The sequence below is a fragment of the Anopheles marshallii genome, chromosome 2, assembly GCF_943734725.1.
Source record: "Anopheles marshallii chromosome 2, idAnoMarsDA_429_01, whole genome shotgun sequence".
Classification (NCBI taxonomy): Eukaryota; Metazoa; Arthropoda; class Insecta; order Diptera; family Culicidae; genus Anopheles; species Anopheles marshallii.
The window spans coordinates 40,376,301-40,395,027 of NC_071326.1; the positions used below are offsets into that span (position 1 = coordinate 40,376,301).

Here is an 18,727-nt window from a genome sequence, read left to right on the forward strand (position 1 = left end):
CAGCAACTGCACGAGCTGGGCCGCGGTATCTGCGGATCGATGGCGTCACGTCGCAGAACGCGATCGTGCCAATCGGTCGAGGAGCTGTAAATATGAACCGCTACACCCAGACCACGGCTGGGGTAAGCGAGGTTTACAGGTTTGCAAAACATCTCTCTTTGGTGTTGGGCCGGAAAAGGACAAAGCCTTTGCAGCTCATAGAGATCAGTAGTCGTTGTGGGTTTTTCTTTCCATTTTTTGTTGCTGAACTCCCATTCGGCGAGAGCGCGTTCGAAACATTCGGAAGAGTTACAGTATCCGGTAGCGGATACGTTACCCCCGACATTCCGTGTCCACCAACCGTACGCAACCGGTACCGGGGTACTTCATTGTGACGATGAAGGAAGAGATTGAAATTCTCGTAAATTAATTTGCCCACCGTGTGGCAGTAATAGGACCCGCACCAAGAGAAGGCATTGGAGTGACCCCACCGGGGGACCTCCAAGGATGTAAACCACGGAAGCGGTTTTTCTTTTATTCCCTGCCATCGTCTGGCACGGTAATATCCGTGCGTCCAGGAAAGGTACACGTAAGTTAAGTTCTGGCGAACACACCCCGTAGCCAACGTGCCAGATGCCACCGCACGCCGTAACAAGTACGCCGCGTTAAGCTGATTAACAGCCTGCTGGCCGCTGCTTTATTTATAGCGAGCGAAACCGAAAATCCCGTGTTGTCCCCGGGTCGGGTTATCTTTCGGCTTTGGTTTGTCGACGGCAACAACAAAGAAGCAAAAAAAGGGGATACTGTTGTTTTATGCGTATTTGTCCCTGCCCTCTTGCGTTTAGGCGAGATGAATTTGTTCCCTCACCGTTGCCCACCGTGCTTTTTTAAGGCGTCTACACCTCCACCTCCGGACAGACAGAGACCGGACCGGGGGACGAATGGGTTGTGTGTTTGGAGATGCCAAGATTAGTCGTACTACACCCCACCACCCCCCCCCAACCCCGTAACCTTTTACTAGATATAGTCTAGTGGAGCGGTTTTCCCTCGGTTGGTATTTTCCTGCTCGCTGCGAAATTAAATGGACGGACCGTAAATCGAGAGCGATTTAATCGACGAAGATTTAGATTTGACTCCATTAATCACGATAAGTGCGAAACGGTGTCGACCGTACGGAGAGGTCCCTAACGACTACTTCGACTACCGACTAGCACGAGCGCGCGCGGCTGTAAGCCACAAACAATAGACGCGAGTCAAAGGACCAATTTAATCGTTAAGCGTTAAGCGAAGTAATGTCCCTCTTTCACTTCGGGTCGACCAAAGAACAAAAAAAAGACGGATCCAAGCAGCAGCAGCAGTGTAAGCAAACAAACTCCTTCTTCGTCTCCTTCCAAAAAAAAAAAATTATAATGGTGTGTTAATTCTGCACCGACTGTGGTTTTGATGGAGACGGACTGTGAAAAACAACTCCACCCTTCACAGGAAACATTCACGAAACAAACTGGTAATAAATCTTATTTGTGGCTCTCCACTTGAATGTCGATACATGTTTGGAAAAATGATGTGTGTTGGAGTTTTTTTTTACTTTCACCAAAACCGTCCATCGACGAATCCGAAGCGTATCATTTCGTTATTAGCGAGGGCCTTGCAAAGCTCTCATGTTGCTGTGTTGGAGTTTATTGAGTTATTTATTATTTATTGAGTTATTTAAATAAAGTATGTACAGACGTCTATTTACAGCTCGGTCGTCTCCAAGTTGCGTGCACAGAGCGTTGATTCGCTGCCCCGCTTGATCTGATAGTTGACGGCGTTGTTCGCCTCCGCACCGGTGAGACTCTTCCGGGCCTCGTACTGGAGACAGTTGTCAATGAAGAAGCCCGAGCTCAGGGACCGCTCGTACTGTGCGTCGATTGCCTCCTTGCACTTGTCAAACTCATCCTTCAGCCATTCGCCCTCCGGACTGCCGCTACCGATCCAGATCGGGTTGCTGCCCTTCATGCTGTGTTTGTTCGTGTTCGGCACTGCACCGAGTACCTCCTGGTACATCCGAGTTGGGCTGGATGAACCTAAAAAAAAAATGCGAGTGAGATTAATACGGGTGGGTCGCCACACTCAGTCGTCACACTCACCGAACGCAGCTATTTTGGCCGCTCTCAGCTGTCTTCGGTAGGACAATCGTTGCGATATTGAAAGACCAATCACCACGATCAGCAGCGCGCCGAGCAGTATGTTGGTCACAAACAGCCAGATGATATTGACCGACAGCTCGTCCATTTCTGCCGTCTGCACCAGCTCGGACGCCTGAGTGTCTAGGACATTGAATTCCTAAGGAGGGGTAAACTTGCTTGATTTCTGAGAACTTCATGCCACTGGCGAGATAGAGGCGCGCCCAACAAACCTTAAACAATCGATCAAGCTTCTCCACGTGCTTGTCCAGCAGCTGCAACACCTGATGCACCTCCAGGACGGAGTTGTTCTTCTGATCGACCAGATGCATGAACATGTCACTTTTCGTCCGGTCCACCGAACCGTCCGGATTTTCATGCACTCGAATATCATCTATATTTACAATGCATCCACTTACGTTGCTCAGTATCCTGCAAAGATGGTGTGGTGAGTTTCCAACCGCCCAATACGCACTCCACCCATCAACTTACTCTCGAAAACTGTGTATGTTGTGTCGTATCTCGGATGGACGTTGGCGAAGAATGAACTTTACGCGCTGATCTTCCCGGATGAGATAGATAAAGACGTGCGCACGATCGTGACAACCGTAGGAATCGTTCGCCGTCACCGGGAAATCGAAATAGCCGCGCATCGATTTCTGGGGGAAAAAGTTCAGCAACACCTTGCCAGTGTCCGCATCCACCAGGAACGGATCGCTGCGCAACTCGTCCAAACCTTCGGCAAGCGTTTTCCGCACCTCGCCGTGCCGATAGTACCGAACCAAGCCATTCAATCCATCATCATCATCTTGAGCCTAACCAGATGTGCGAGCGAGAAATTTGCTTATTTCATGACGTACTGTTTGTGCATCACTCACCTTCAGTTGCAGAATGGTAGCCCCGAATTGGGATGACGTTGAGATGCCGCCGGTGAATATTTTCGACTCAAACACTGGTGAGTTGTCGTTGATGTCGTTTATGTACACTGTAGCCTTCAGTAGATTGCCCGAATGTCCGTTCGCTTCCGACGATAGGTTCGCGTTAGAACATTCCTCCGACGCTTTAATTTGCAGCAAGTACAGCGATCGATTCTCACGATCCAGCTCTTTCTCCACCTGAAACAGTGTCGAAGGTTGCATATTGGTGGTAATCAGCTACAGCTTTTCGTGGTTCTTTTTCCCACCATACCGTTAAGTCATGCGTCACCGGATCCAGTCCGAAGTGTCCTTCCTCATTGCCCTGCACGATGTAGTAACAAACCACACTCGGTGACGGCCCTTCGAGCGGATCGAGATAGTCCTGGTCGACCGTGTCCGGGAGGCGAATTCGTTCCGCGCCCGGTGTCATGTGTTCGGTAAAGTTGAGGCTTATCTCTTTGAGCAAAAACTGCGGCTGGTTGTCGTTGACGTCCCGTACGTATACGATCAAATCAATGGTACTGCTGAGGGGAGTGGGTATGCCCTGATCGTACGCCTCGATCCGCAGATCGTACATCGTCTGTTGCTCACGATCGAGTGGCGCTGCAAGGCTAAGTTCACCCGTCCCTTTGTCGATGGTGAACATTCGATAATTTCCCAATGCGTCCATTTTCAGGCGATACCGTACGATGGCGTTCTCACCGACATCTTCGTCGTACGCGTGCACTTGGAAGAATGGTTTACCGACCGTCGTATTCTGAAGGAAATGTGGAACTTTTTCTTAGCGTGTTAAAAAACAAAACGGAGTTGCATTCTTACTCACCTCAAACACCTTGACGGTGGTATTACCGCTGGGAACGACAAACACTGGCGCATGGTCGTTGAAATCAGTCACACAGATCTCAACCGTATCTCGCACCGTATTTGGTACACTGCCGAGATCACTCACTATCAACTCCAGGCTATAGTTTCCGTGAAGGTTTTTCAGTGGACCGCGGGAGTATATTTCTGCATACTGGGCCGATACCTGCTGGATATAGAATATCCCCGACGAGTCACTAATGTCGAAGCTTAGCTGCCCATTGCCATTCAGCGGATCATCCGCATCGGTCGCACGCAACTTCACGATCGGATCGTGGATGTTGTGATACTCTGTGATCATACTGCAACCGGACGGTTTCTGGACCACCGGAGCATTATCGTTATCGTCCAGCACGTGCACACTATGTCAATATAGAAGAGTTGAGAAAGAAGTTGTAGAGCGTAACGTTTGTAGTGACGATCGGTTGATTGCTTACAGGATGTGTTTAAATGCATTGCGGCTTTCTCCGTTCAGATATCCGTAAGGATAGTTATCCCACGCCTCTACAGCCATCATGTACTCGGCGGTTTCCTCTCGATCTAGTGCACCAGCCACTCGCAGTATACCTTTCTCCGGGTCGATACTAAACTTTTCCTGTAATTTCAAGCCGAAAATTAGTAGCCGACAGGCGATCGTTATTACTTCTTCCCCGTACCTTAGAGCTAACACGATCCAGAATGTACGTGATGCGTCCGAAATCTCCCGAGTCTAGATCCTTTGCCAGTACGATCGCTATCTCCGTGCCGATGGTGGCGTTCTCCGACACGTAGAAATCATTCACACTGTCGACAAAGTACGGGTTGTTGTCGTTTTCATCCAGCACCTGCACGAACACCTCGATAAAGGATGCCCTCGGTGGACTGCCGGTGTCTACCGCACGCACCGAGAAGTTCAACCAGCCGTACTCTTCGTGGTCGATCCGATTGCGCACCACAATCTCGCCGGTCTCATCGTCGACGTGCAGCAGATCCAACACACCCGTATCACCCTCCAGACTGTACTTAACAGTTTTGTTCTGGTCCGCATCCTCGGCCACCACCGTGCAAACAGTCACACCGTACTGACTGTTTTCGGCGATAGAGTGCTTGTAGAACGGTTTCCGGAACTTTGGGTTGTTGTCGTTCTCGTCGAGAATGGTTATCTTCAGCGTGGTGCTTGCCATTTGATCGCCTCGTTCGGCTGCTACGTCCTCCACAACACAGGCCAGCCTGATTTCGGCAATTTTTTCACGATCCAGCAATTTTGCTATCTGTTAGACAAGAGTGTAATGCAGCAGGAAGATTAGACGAGCATGGACAAATGCGCAAACGCTACCAACCAAACGTACCTTAAGTAAACCGTTCGTTTCATTCAGAACGAATGCCGCCACAAAATCGTAATCGTCCAGCTTCACCAGAGCGCCCTCCTCGGTTTTTCCTTCCGACTGACTGCGATCGATGTAGTACCGCAGCATTGCACCATCATCCGGATCACTCGCCATCAGCCGGTACACCTCAGTGCCGACCGGTGTGTTCTCGCGCACTGCCACCGCCGTTGGGCCAACGAAGTACGGTGGTTTATTATTAACGTCGGTAACGGTCACATTCACCAGACAGGACCCCTGCAACTGTTGGTCTCCATTGCCACCATCTGCAGCGATCACCTCCAGCACGTACGTCGAACCCGATCCCTGTGCATCCGGCCCGAGAAGGTTCGGATCGAGCGATGCACCATGCGTGATCGAGATCTCGCCCGTACTTGCCCCTATCACGAACTTGCCATCAGCACCCTGCTGGATTCTGTACGTGACGAGATTGTTCGGGAACGAACCATCCCCATCCATTGCGGTCACTCGCAAAACCGGCAGACCGCTCGGTGTATCCTCCGGTATAGCAATCGCATACTGGGACTCGAGAAAAACGGGCGCGTAGTCGTTGACGTCCTGCACGTACACCATCACCTCGACCTGTGCTGTCAGGGCCGGTTCACCACCATCAGCAGCCTCGACATTCAGTGAAATGGTGCGCGTGTCAGTGCCGCCTCCACTCTCCAGCCGTTCGAAATCCACTGCCTCTCGCACCGACAGCCTTCCCGTGCGGCGCTCGATGTGAAAATATTCCGCATGGTGGGTGCTAACCAACCGGTATCCTACCGCACTATTGGGAGAACCTTCTAGATCGTTATCCCGTGCCTCCACCGTGATAGGTGATTCGAAATCAAACGCATTCTCTTTCAACCTCACTTCGTAGCGCTTCTGAACAAACACTGGCGGACTGTCATTCACGTCTAGGACGTTCAGAATGAGTGGAACAGTGTTCCGATTTCCCCGGCCTTCGTTATCTCGAGCTTCCACAGAGAGGTAGTGCTTCTGGACAATTTCCCGATCGAACACAGGACCGTCGGATGCCATGAGCGTGATGGTACCGGTGCGGAGATCCAGATGCAGAAAGCTCGATATACTACCGGTGAGGTTCGTGTACCGAATACCGTCCGTGCCGAACACACCGGAATCACCATCGGTGGCTTGTATCTGCACTAGCACCGTTCCCGCCGTCACATTCTCCGGCACGTCGATTTCGTACGCTGGCTGGACGAACTCCGGAAAGTTGTCGTTCTGATCTAACACCACCACGCGAACCTGTGCCGTACTGCTACGGGCAGGTGTCTCGATCTCGCTTGCCACCACAGTTAACGTTAGTTCACGCATGCGCTCATAATCCAGCAGTGTTGGGTCTTTTACACGCAACCCAAAAGTAGCCTCGTTGATCGCCCGCTTCGGAATCACCTCGAAGATTGCGCTCGGTGGATCGAGCGTTAGCCGGAAGGTGCCATTTTTACCCTGGTCGTAGTCAAACACCTCGTTGATGCTGCCATCAATGAACCTGGCCAGTGTGTTTTCTTGGGCGTTTTCACCGATTTCACACTCATAGCCATCACTTCTGAAGCGTGGTATCTCATCATTCACATCCGTCACGATCACTGTGATCTCCATGGTGGAGGAAGGTGCTGGCTGTATGTATTCAAAAGAAAACGATAGAGAAAAGGTGTTTAAGTATAATTGCACCGCTTAAAAGTTCAAAATTAACTTACCTGCTGCTTGCTCTCCTCGGTGGCCACCACTTCTAATATAAAAGCTCCATTAATGGGATTTTTGGAGTCTTCCCTGTCAAGCTTCTGCTTGGTTCTTAGTGAACCCTTTACACGATCGATCTCAAACAGCTCACTGGCGTTGTTCGAGATGCCGTAAAGTATACGATTGTTAATGCCTCGATCGCCATCTACCGCTTTGACTGCACGGGAATCGTTTAAGAGAACATGTTAATGTAGGGTTAGGGACCATTATTTCGCGTATAAGTACCTCGCAATACTTCCGTTCCGACAGGAGCATCCTCGGAGATGCGTACCACCGGTTGGGTCACTAGAAACTCTGGAGGTTGATCTTCTACGTCCTTCACTCTTACCAGCAATGCTGCAGTTCCAGTGTTGATTCGTCCCTGTGGAATGGAACAGAACGGAATGGAATTGTATGTGGAATAGGGGGTGACTCATAGGAGACTCCTCCAGGGGGTGTGGGTAGTCACCTGTATAGCTCGGTCAACTGCCAGCACATTGATGTGATAGAAGTGCTGCCGTTCGTAGTCCAATGCACGTGTCAGCCGTACCACACCTTTCCCGTTGGTGGTTGAGATCGTGAATACGTTGTTCTCCTCGCTTAACCCCTGTATGTAGTACACCACCTGCCCGTACGCACCCTCGTCCTTATCCACCGCCTCGAGCGTAGTAAGAATACCGGGCGGACTGTCTTCTGCCACCTCCAGCACCGAGGCAAACGGTTTAAAGATCGGCTCATTGTCATTGATGTCCTCCACCAGCAGCAGAAAGCTTTGCGTCACAAAGTTACCCTCACCCAGCCGACCGTCGGTGAGCGTTAGTATGAGCGTGTACTCCTCCCGTGCTTCACGATCCAGCTCGTGGTTGAGGTAGACGAACGCTTCGTTGGAAGAGTTCTGTTTCAGTCTTATGATGTGGCTGTCGGTACTTTTCTGTACGCCAAACGTTAGTGGGTCACCGTCCGCGTCGTAACCTCGCAACCGGTAGATCAGTGTACCGACCGGGGTTTCTGGGAACTCTTTCAATCTTATCACTATCTCTGCATGGTCGTCGATCAGAAATACTGGAGCACGATTGCAGCTGGCCAGCGTTACGCAGAAACTAAGACATAGCGCTAGCTGCAGAAAGTGGTGAGATCCTGCTGCCCAGAATTTGCGTACTGGCTTGAGTCGACAGACGGTTCGTTTGAGTATTTCCATCTGTAGTTTATCGGTTGTGCGATTCTGTTTCATAGTGGTCTTTACTTTGCAACATTAAGAAAAATGTTATCCTTTCTGAAAGAAAACAAAAGAATAGTACGAAACAATTAGTTACTTTAATGTGTAAAAGCAAAAAGTTGTGGGTGATGAAGAAAATCAATCGAATCTTCGAATCTTCTTACGAAAAAGCAAAAGAGTTGGTCTTAAAAATCAATTCTCCATATAGTCACACCTTCTTTAAAAGGGGATAAGCAAATTGGCCTGAGAAGAAATTTGAAGTTAGGACGAGCATGTCAATCGACGGTGTATTAATACAACGGGACAGTCTTCAAGATAGTAACACTATAACGATATTAAAGTCATGTATTTATGTTAGTCATTGACAAATGACCTTGAGATTGATCAGATTCTACTCCGATGGGCAATGAAATGTGTCTGAACTTTAGCAAACTATTTCATTCATTTGTTAGCAGCATTTACTGGCCACCCTAATTGAATTCTAAAAAAAGGCAACGAAAACCGAGACACTTTGTATCGCAAAGCAAAGAATGCATTCGCCAAGTTGTGGGTGAGTTGTCAAGTTTACTTTTCAAACTTCCCTTAATTATGTGTTTGGAACGCAAACCTTCGCGTTGCGAATGGAAAGCACGAGCCACTACATAAAACACCGTACACAAGGGCAGAGAGAAAGAAATACTAATGAGAAAGCCAACCAGCGGCAGACAAACAAGCGAACGAGCAACATGCCGCAGAAGGTTGTAGTTTTGAAAGAAGCTTTACCAACAATGCTGCTGTTTCGCTAGAAACTGCGTTTTTAGCAACACAAACACCAAAATAGACATGGGATGCTTATTGGATCGATGAAATCCAGTAGCGTACGATTGAAAATTCATAGTGCAGCACATCATGAAACATGATCCGACACGCGAAAACTTTTCATCCACCTTGCCCCCCTCCCACGTTCTATCGCGTTGCTGGCCGGTAACTAGCCGGGCATGGTAGAAAAGTTGCCCGACCGAACCCGCCCAACCAGTTGGCTTCGACCCGGGCGGAGAAATTTAGCTCAAGATCATGTGAGAGATAGTTCATGTTTGCTTATCTTTCCCGTTTGGTAAATAAATCTTCATCACCGGTTAGTTGCGTTTTCCCCCGACCCGGTGTACGTAGCCCAATGCCCGTAGTAATTACTTTTCATCGAGGAATTCGCGCAGAACCGAACCGAAGAAACTGATGCGCAGGAGAGTGCACACTTCACGGTCACAGACAATGAGGTGAACCGTGCACGTTGATGGGAAGCTGAGACGTCAGCGGGCGGAAGATAAGAATCGCTCCCATCTGTGCAATTGTCTACTTATGTGAACAGCGCCATTCTTTAAGATTCTCCACTTGTATCTTCATCAAATGAGCTAATGTTTCTTTTTCCCACACACAAATCAGCTCCCCCGACCGCTTCGGACGTATCGGTTCCGTTCGCCATTTTCCACCTTGGCCCATTACCGAAGATCCCATGTAAACAAAGGAGAAGGTGTATTAAACTGCATATTTGTTTTAGGGCACGAGTAATCGGCGACTTTAAGGTATGGATGCTCAAGATCAGTCGGGAAGCTTAATTGAAAATTGCTGGATTGGACGCCTGACACAGCACAATTTCTTCAGCATGACCAAGAAAAGTGCGATAATTATGAAACCGATCCCACTGCACAACAGTTCCCTTTAGGTATTTTAATTTTTTTTCGTTAGAACGGCCTGGCCATATCGACTTATTTTACCACGTAGCCAGATAGTCAGTCCTTGCTACGGGGGATTGGCCCGGATGGGATTTTGGTCCGGTCCGTTGGTGTAAAGACTGGCGCCGCTATCATCATGCCACCGGGCCGCCCAAAATAGTTCCCTTTTGGGTTCCAAATACCTTTAGGTATTTCCGCAACTAAAGCCCACAGAGACCCACAAGGGGCACCCGTCGGGTATTGTCTAGTGATGGGAAATACAGAACGAACCTGGTGGAACAGTTCAGCTCCTTACCTGGAGTGAACGACATTAAAACTGAAGGATTAAAAAAAATCGCTCTTCAATTCCTTTCCTATATCGATCCTTTTTACGGCGCTCCAAACACCAATTCTTGGAACGACGCTCCAAATAATACTTCTTGGAACGACGCTCCAAATAATACTTCTTGGAACATCGTTCCATGTATCGTTTCTTTCAACTTTCATGATATTTTTCAGTATTTTTGTCTAATCTGTATCTTAATTTATCTCTTTTATATATCTCCCTCCTCTCTCGAGCTTACAAGAGGCTTAATCTGTTGTAGGCTTAAAACCTGTTGGAGTGGATACGCTCCTTTCAAGGAGCGAACGGATTCGCTCCTTATTTTCGGAACTTTTCCCATCAATAGTACTATAAGGCTATAAGGCTGACTCAACCCACCACGAACCCTCGCCCCCACATTTCTAGGTCACCAGCTACGGTATCCGAACTTAAGCATCAAATTGCCGCATGGTGTCGTTAGGTGTCATTAGCCTTTGCTGCAACAACGTTTCATGAAATTGATCTTTCTTAAGCTGCCAAAGTTGCTGTACAGATTCATTGTTAAGTGAATGAAATGAGAGATATAATTTGTTATCTTTCCCGTCTTAACTAAATAGACCAGAGCAAGTTGTACCCGATTTAGAAGTTTTCGTAGGATTTCAGGTAATTCTTACCGGTCATTTGTTCTAAATTTGTACACATATACGTGACTTCGTAAAACCAAGGCTTGTGAAATCGATGTCAAATATTTCTTCATGTTGTTACCAATAATCAAATATGCCCCAGTTAAAGTCAACAATAATATCCTGAATGCCCTGAAAACTGGTTGGAAATGGCACAAATTGTTACAATTATTTCACTTGACACAAAATTATCTACTACCTTTCAAATTGGAAATTAAATGTGGCGAAAGATCAATGATTCGATGTTTGTTATTGTTATGTCGGATGTTTCACCCAATCTGGATGCCTTCAAATATGGTGCAACTTCAATAAATGCCATCGTTACATCACCAATAGTTCGTGTTTTATCATCCACTCCTAACACAGACAAATCATTCTCATTTAATTGCTCCCTCAAAACAATTCCTCTTCCCCATAAGCAACCCTTTCGGGGTGTTTTCCAATCCCGCGTGGACATGTTGCAATCGGTGGCAAGTCTTTGGAGTAGCTCCAAACGAACCATTTAATCGCATCAATCAACGGAAACCACCCTCAAATTGGACCACAAAGCCGTAAGCCTAACCACCTAACAAACAGCCACTGCTAATTCCACCGACTGCCCTAATTCCTAATTTTCCGTGGAAAATAAACACTGCCCCCGTCCGAAACGCCATCCGAGCCTGCCGGCGAACGGGGGTAGCAGACGGTTCACGTAACTGCTGCCCTTCTACCCGGTTGCTGGCCCGGTAAGAAACGACGTTTTCCCATTCTCCCTTCCAACCCAGCGTTCAGGCTGATGACGAAATGTGGTCGCGGTGCGTCGTGTGACGACTGTCGGTGCGAGTTCGGAGTTTCGGAAAAAAATGCCATACCACTCACGCCGGCGTCACAAGCTCGCTCATGTTTACATGAACTCTACCAGCATTACAGCATTGGCTGGCTGACCCAGCTGCCTTACACAGGTACGTTATGCGATATGAACTGCCATTAGCACCACCACCAGTGCCAGCACACTCGGCCAAGGGTGATGAAAATGCGTGGGAAAATTAAGAGACTGGTCAACCGCTCTTGTATTTCCCTTTCGTGAGGGTACGCACCGTACGTGGGAATTCGTTGCGCTAGGTTACGTTTCGCATCTCGAAAGAACGGCGGCTTGGCATCTTACGAGCGAAGGGAACGAGTCTATCATTTCCACAATCTTGCAAAGTACCATATTTCAGGCGGTGAAATCAGCGGCCACAAAGTGAATTCACTATAACTTGGTGTAGTAATGATTGGAGAGGTTATCTGTGCGGCACAATATTATTCATAGATAGTACTTGAATTGAACTTTCCTAAAAAAAATCCACGTATTCTGCAATTTTCAATCTTTCTGTACCATTAAAACTCCTGAAAATCACTTGTTGTCTGTTGGAATTCTTAATTTCTTGGTGGTATTATAATTTCACCTCAAATCCAAAACGGTTGATTGCAATTTTCGCAGTGTAAGTGAGTTAAGTAAAATAAAAAAAATCATTTATTAGAAGTTTGGATTCCTTGGAGTATTGTCATAGCGAGATTATTCTAAAAGAGCATATTAAACAAAGCTCTTGGTAACCAAAACCCGAAAGTAAGTCCCTACTCAGTACCTCGATTTAGGTTAGGATGTTCACTAGACGTCGCCTTCCACACAACTTTCTTACTTATCCGGGGGTGTTGGATCTACCACGCCTCATCTGTCCATGTGGAGGACCTACAAGGACTTTATAAGCTGAGTTGTCTGGTGTCATTCTCAGGCAAACGAGGCAAACAATTACAATAATGTCGAAAGTACCAGAACCCAACGCATAATCTGCAATTCCACCAAAGGATCGAAGCGAGTTTTAGAACACTTTGCAGGAGAATGAATTCTCCAAGCCTTCTACACATCGGACTGTCTTTTATGCCTTGAGCAGCTAACCCACTAAGTTTTTCCCACAGTAGGTCCCTACGATCCTCTACGTATAAACACGAGTTAAGGAATGACCATAATCTGAGGTCTTAGTACTATAAATAAGAAGAATTCTAGACACAAATATCTCCAGTCGCCGGTGAGATCCTTGATTATGTACTCTGCAAACTTGCTTTGTTATCATTTTTCGTCGAAAGCTATTACATGTTTAGTGGAGCTAAATCTACAACCCTATCCCAACCTGTACAAAGCCGAACATCTTACAATAATGTCGAAAGCACCAGATCGCAACGCACAATCTGAAACATCACCAAAACACCAAAGCGAACTGGAGAAAACTAAGCAATAGAACGAATTATCCAAGCATGATATGATTGCGGTTTATTCTTAACAATTCCTTACAAACACTCGACAGAAACAAAAGTACTTCAGAAATAGACTGATAATTAACAAGTCAAAGAAGAATTATCTGTTGTAGGATTTGACTATCATCAAAGAGATAGTTAATGATGCCGAGCTGATCGAAGAGTCTTGTTAGCTTTACACGATCGTAACTTCCGATTGTAATAAAGACTAATAATTACCAGATTTTAGATAATTCGAGAAGACTTTTCTCTATTGCTATTCTCTTGATAGAGTCTTGAACTATTCTGACAGACATGTGAGGTTAGACATTTTCGTGTACCAGGTGTTACAAAGCATCTCCGATAGTCACTTCTTGCTACGAAATTAAACTGTTTTCCAAGATGCTTCCTTCAATTCCGTTTCATTCAACCGTTTATCATTCCCCCGCCAGTGCTTGTGACAGCTGCTAAATGGTCGATGTAAATTGCATGCTAAATGCATTCCACTTACCACACACGTTTCCTGCTTTTCCTTCACGAACTTTGAGCTCGTGTTGAATGAAACACTTTCTCCCAATCGGATCCAGACGTACATGCGTTTTTTTCCTTCTGGTGTCTGGATGTTTTTTTTTTTTTTTTTGGCTACACACAAACACTTTCCACCTTCACTGCTGCACCGTGCAGCAAACACACTGCCTCATTCTTTGCGAGAAGATGTTTTCCACATACCGACAGGCGCCTTGTACGACCAGCCCCCACACTCTCTAGCAGACACGAACCGGCCGGTTGGGGAGATGCTGCTGGCGGGCTGGCTCAATGGTGAAAGTCACAACAGTGTGGCCGCACAAAATGGCTTATCAAAAACATAACTTTTAATTCACCTCAACTCACTGCTTCTCATCATTGCGCTTCGCATATTTTTTCTCCTCCTTCCCGTTTGGCGCAATGTGGCGCAATTGCTGCCGATACCACGGCGAAGCTTTTGCTAACTACCTCAGAAATGGTGAGAAACGTTTTTGTTTTGTTTTTTTTTCACTTTCGAAGCAAACGGTAGATAATAACAACAACAATACTAAAGTGCACTCCACTCAACAATCCGCAAGCAGAAGCGCACAAAAAAGGGTTCGTTCCGCCTTTCTAGTGCTTGCTGGCAGGAATGCACTTCCACGTTTCCGTTGCTTTACATCCGACACTTCAAGAAGAATCTGCCGATTGCCGGGCGGCAGACGGGGCACCGGTAGCAGGGGTGCCAATTTTGGGCACCGACACAAGACCGACCAGCCCGGTGCTCACATTACTTCCGTCCGCACACACCGGCGGTCAGTGACGCGTGCACTGGTTGCATCCGTTATGCTTCAGATGGTTACCGTGTTCTAGCTCGTAAGTAGGAGTAGCTCACCGCACACCACCGGCGGAAGGTGAGATTTTTGCGCGGCCGTAACGCTGACTGCACAAACAGGAACACTTGGCACAGGTACGCGGCACGAAGTCGACCAAATCGACGCACCAGTATCGTGTGTTGGAACTTTTGGAAATTGAAGCCCCTTGCACAACAAAAAAAAACGCACACACACCCCAGAAAAGAAAAGGTTCACCGCGTTTGTGTCACTGAAACTGATTCGTTTCGTTAGGGAACGTGGAGGGTTTGTTTTTTAGGCTGTTGTTTACATACACTGCTTCCACCGTACACCTTCCCGGCACGCAGCTCATCGACGGTTGCGATGGTAACCCGTCGCGTCCGGTGGTTGCTAGATGGCGATGATGCGCTCGCTGTATAACGCACCGAAAACTGGACAGCAGAATAGTTTCGGCTCGCGGAAAAAGTGAACCCCCCCCCCCCGTTCCGGTCACAATCGCGTGTGGTTGAAGTGATGTTTGCACGCGAGAAAATGGGCACACAACACACGCCACGTAAAAAAAAAAACAAACGAAGAACGCGAGTTACCCGACGTGTGTGACTTCTGGAGCATCCGGCAGATTCGACACCAACGCTGCGACTGAATTAAAGCGACCCGGGCGAACCCTCCCGGAACGTGGTGGTTCGGTTTTGCCTTCTGGCTTTGGGTCGGTTTTTCCATTATTTTCCAACATTCATTTTCCAAACGAATCCCCCTTCCCCCCAAACGGCCCGCCGTCCCGCCCAGCTGATGCAACCCGGCATCAACCCTTCAATGTGCAGGTAGGAAGTTTTTAATTGTGTCTCCCTCGCAACGAAACTGGTTTATGCTTGCAGTTTAGCTCGCACCCAGCCACACTGACTACCGAAGAGTTGGAGTTTGGTTCAGTGAGCGCTTCCCTACATCGTGCCCTCCCCTCCTTTGTGGGCTGGTAGTGGGAAAATACGTACAGGCATGCAAGCGAGAGTCAACAATGCGTAACGCGCCACGGCATCGGCATCCGAGCAAATGGCACGCCGCATGAATTAAGTCCCCCTCAACGCCCCACGCGCTCCGCCCTACCCTTCCCCTTTACTGCGCTTCCAGCCAAACGGTGCGTTCTAGCAGCATAAGCAGCATAAGGTGCGCTTGGTTGCGGTGTACCATATGGGTCCAGGGACGCTCCATCCCTACCAGACACGGTGGAGCGGAAACGAGCCCGGTGTGTGTGTGTGAGTGCGTGCGGAAGTCACCGGGGAGAACGCAATTATCTTCACCATCCTACACCCTGTTTCTGGGGGTGATTCTGGCCAAAAATGCAAATTAAGCACGGGATCGGTGTGCAGACGTTCTTGAACCGGGTGGCGCATCGCATCGTTCGTAATGCTAATTAATTCAATGCCAACCGTTCCGTGGTGGCAATTTCGGACAAAAGCGACAAAACCCGCCAAGGGGATTGGGATAATGCTCACCACCGTCCTGCGCATCGTAAGGTTCGTGTGTTTCAAACCCCGAAAAAACAAAAACATATGTTACCCCCCCCCCCCCCCCACAACCCCTGCCCTCCCTCCCTCCCAACACTCGGAGGTTGGACAACGTTAAACAACCCACCGCGTACCGAACCGATGTGATGGGTAGCCTCTACAAGTTACCGAAGTGAAGTTACCGGAACCTGTTGAGAGGTTACATGTATGTGTTTGTGTGTGTGTGTGTGTGTGTGTGTGTGTGTGTGTGTGTGTGTGTTTCACCCCTATTCAGCACTTTCGAAAGGTGCATTGCGACATCCGAAGCATGGCGCAACGGTATGCAAGGCGATGACAATGTTCTTCGCCCGACGATGCACCCCACAAGACCGCCCTGTTACATAAACATGTAAACATGTAAACATAGCGGCCTACTCAAAACCGGTTCGCCGGTACAGTTGACTCCCGGTGCTCCAGTTCTAATTTTGCGATTTCCGTGGCCATACTTCCGCGATGAGGGAAAACTTTTTTCACCCCCCCCCCCCCCCCCCTCCACCCCCTCCCACCTCGATGTCCGATTTTCCGCCCATGTTTGCGCTTTCCTAGCGGTTTCCGTCAGCTAATTGTCGTGCCCCCGGTGTTATGTTTCGGTGGGTTGACCAACCACCCCACCATTGCGCACGGGTGGCGCGCTTGCCGTTTGATGTCCGTTTCTTATTTTGCCCACTGTTGTCCGCAATCGTGCTGGCCATCTTACCAAATCGCGCTTAAACCGGAAAAGGGAAGAAAGAAAAGCTTTCCTTCCAAACAGTAAATGGTTCACTGGAGCAAAGACCTTTCTGCTCTTCTGTTTTCTTTCTGCTCAGATTCGATAAGCACAATTTATTGGTGTTGCATTGGCCGAAAGTTGATGAAGTTCCCCGGTAACTCCGGTGGCCTTTATAATTGCGGTTGCCCCAGGTTCATTGTGTTGTTATTGCAAAGTTGCGGACCCGATATCCGTTAGCCGGGCCAAGGTTTCTCTCTCCCTGTCTCTCTTTATCTCTCTCTCTCTCTTTCTCTTTCTTTGCGAGTTGCAGATATTCGCCAAAGTGCCAAAGTGGGTACCGTCATCCAGCGTGAATTGGTGATGAAATTGAGTTTTCGTCTGGTGGAAAACATCTGCCCCGACAGGTGTTTCATTAGCGCGATAAGATTAATGGATTAGATCCGTTCTTCCCGGTACGGATCAGATGTCATGCTGCATTAACATGTGCTGGATGCTGTGCTTCATTAATTAATTGCGAATCTTTCTCCCCTCTCCCGCCGTCCCCCATGCATGCATCAAGTATTCGCCAAACTATCGTTATCGGTTGTCTAAAACAATTCGTAACGTTTCGTTTCGTTTTAAATTTGTTACCACTCGACCGCACAAGACCGGTGCGAAATGAACGAGTTTGATAGCTTTCAACCCTCTTCGGTCACAGCACCGTAACCATCGGGGTCATTTTGGAACGGGGTGAAATCCCGGCTCCGTTGGACCGGACCAGGACAAGACAGGCGAAGGTAGGGATTTTGGAGAGTTAAAAAAAACTATTCTTTAGTATTATTTGAAAGTTTTCCGCCCTGCTCCGAACGGAGATCCAAAGAATCGGTTCAAGATACTTGTTAGAACTTTTACGACAGAAAGGGATTTCCTTGTCTGGTGTGTTCGTTCGACATCGGAAGTTTAATTTTTTTTGTAAGATTTTTTAAAGAAAAGTCTTCTAGTTTTTAAACATTTTTGAAGAACTCAGAATCAAATGTTTGACATGAATAAGCCTTAATTTTCAATATGTCCATATGTTGCCTGATGTCATTGCTCTGGAATCTCTGGAATTCTTCACGTTATTTGCCCATAAATTATATATCAGTCCATTTTCGAATAACTCAGAATGAAATGTTTGAAATGTTTAAGCCTTAATTTTCATAATCCAAATGTTGCTTTGCACCTTCCATTAGCGACTAACCGGCAATTGGCTGTAAAGCCTACCATAAGCCTCTTGACGTAAAATAGAAGTTTAAAATCGTTTTTATCCTAACAAAAAACAAATGTTATTCTTTGCGATTCGTGCGGCAATACACTGTAGATACGGAAAAGGTGCATGGCCATGACGGAAAACTTAGTACAATGGAATTTGCAATAGATTGTTGGTCCCTACCAATCTTGAACCAGCGTCAAAAAGCAAAAGAAAGCACGGAAAATAACTTCCACAGATTAGAAATCGCATTCCGGTAGCCGATTCCGAAAATAACCGTACGAAAATTTATTTTGTCTCCGTCAATCAAACGACACGCGTTTGATGATTTGCTAGAACGACCACAAAAGGAAAGCGAGTTCGGGGGGGGGCAAACATCTCAAACGCGACATGAAAAATATTTTAATTTAGCTACCGTTCCAACGCAGCTGCGGACACACCGGACAGCAAACAAGCAAATAACACATTGTTCACATTCCCGAAGAGTGAAATGTGAAATAGGTTCAGCAAACTTTCTGCCGTGTGCCTTGCCGCAGCGTCGAACGTGCAATGCCGCTGATAATTAAATCAATTACGTAAACGCAAAGATGTACTTTCGCAATAGTAATACTGCCCGGTGACCCATCAAACAGGGGCAAACAATCGATGTCATTACGCGGCAGCAGCTTACGGACCACCGGAATACTAAGTACCTGTTAGCTTGTCTATGGAGGTA

General features: G+C 47.6%; 1 protein-coding gene across 1 annotated transcript; it reads right to left on the minus strand.

The window, feature by feature from the left end:
* Nucleotides 1-1,713: 1,713 nt before the first annotated feature.
* LOC128710475 (cadherin-23) lies at nt 1,714-8,245 on the minus strand. The gene is made up of 13 exons (XM_053805530.1): nt 7,484-8,245; nt 7,261-7,396; nt 6,993-7,192; nt 5,251-6,912; nt 4,579-5,172; nt 4,360-4,517; nt 3,885-4,284; nt 3,333-3,818; nt 3,023-3,259; nt 2,637-2,959; nt 2,378-2,576; nt 2,109-2,304; nt 1,714-2,045 (listed from the first exon to the last, which is right to left on the minus strand). The coding sequence occupies exons 1-13, from the start codon at nt 8,243-8,245 to the stop codon at nt 1,714-1,716; spliced, it is 5,685 nt and encodes a 1,894-aa protein (XP_053661505.1).
* Between the last annotated feature and the right edge of the window lie 10,482 nt (nt 8,246-18,727).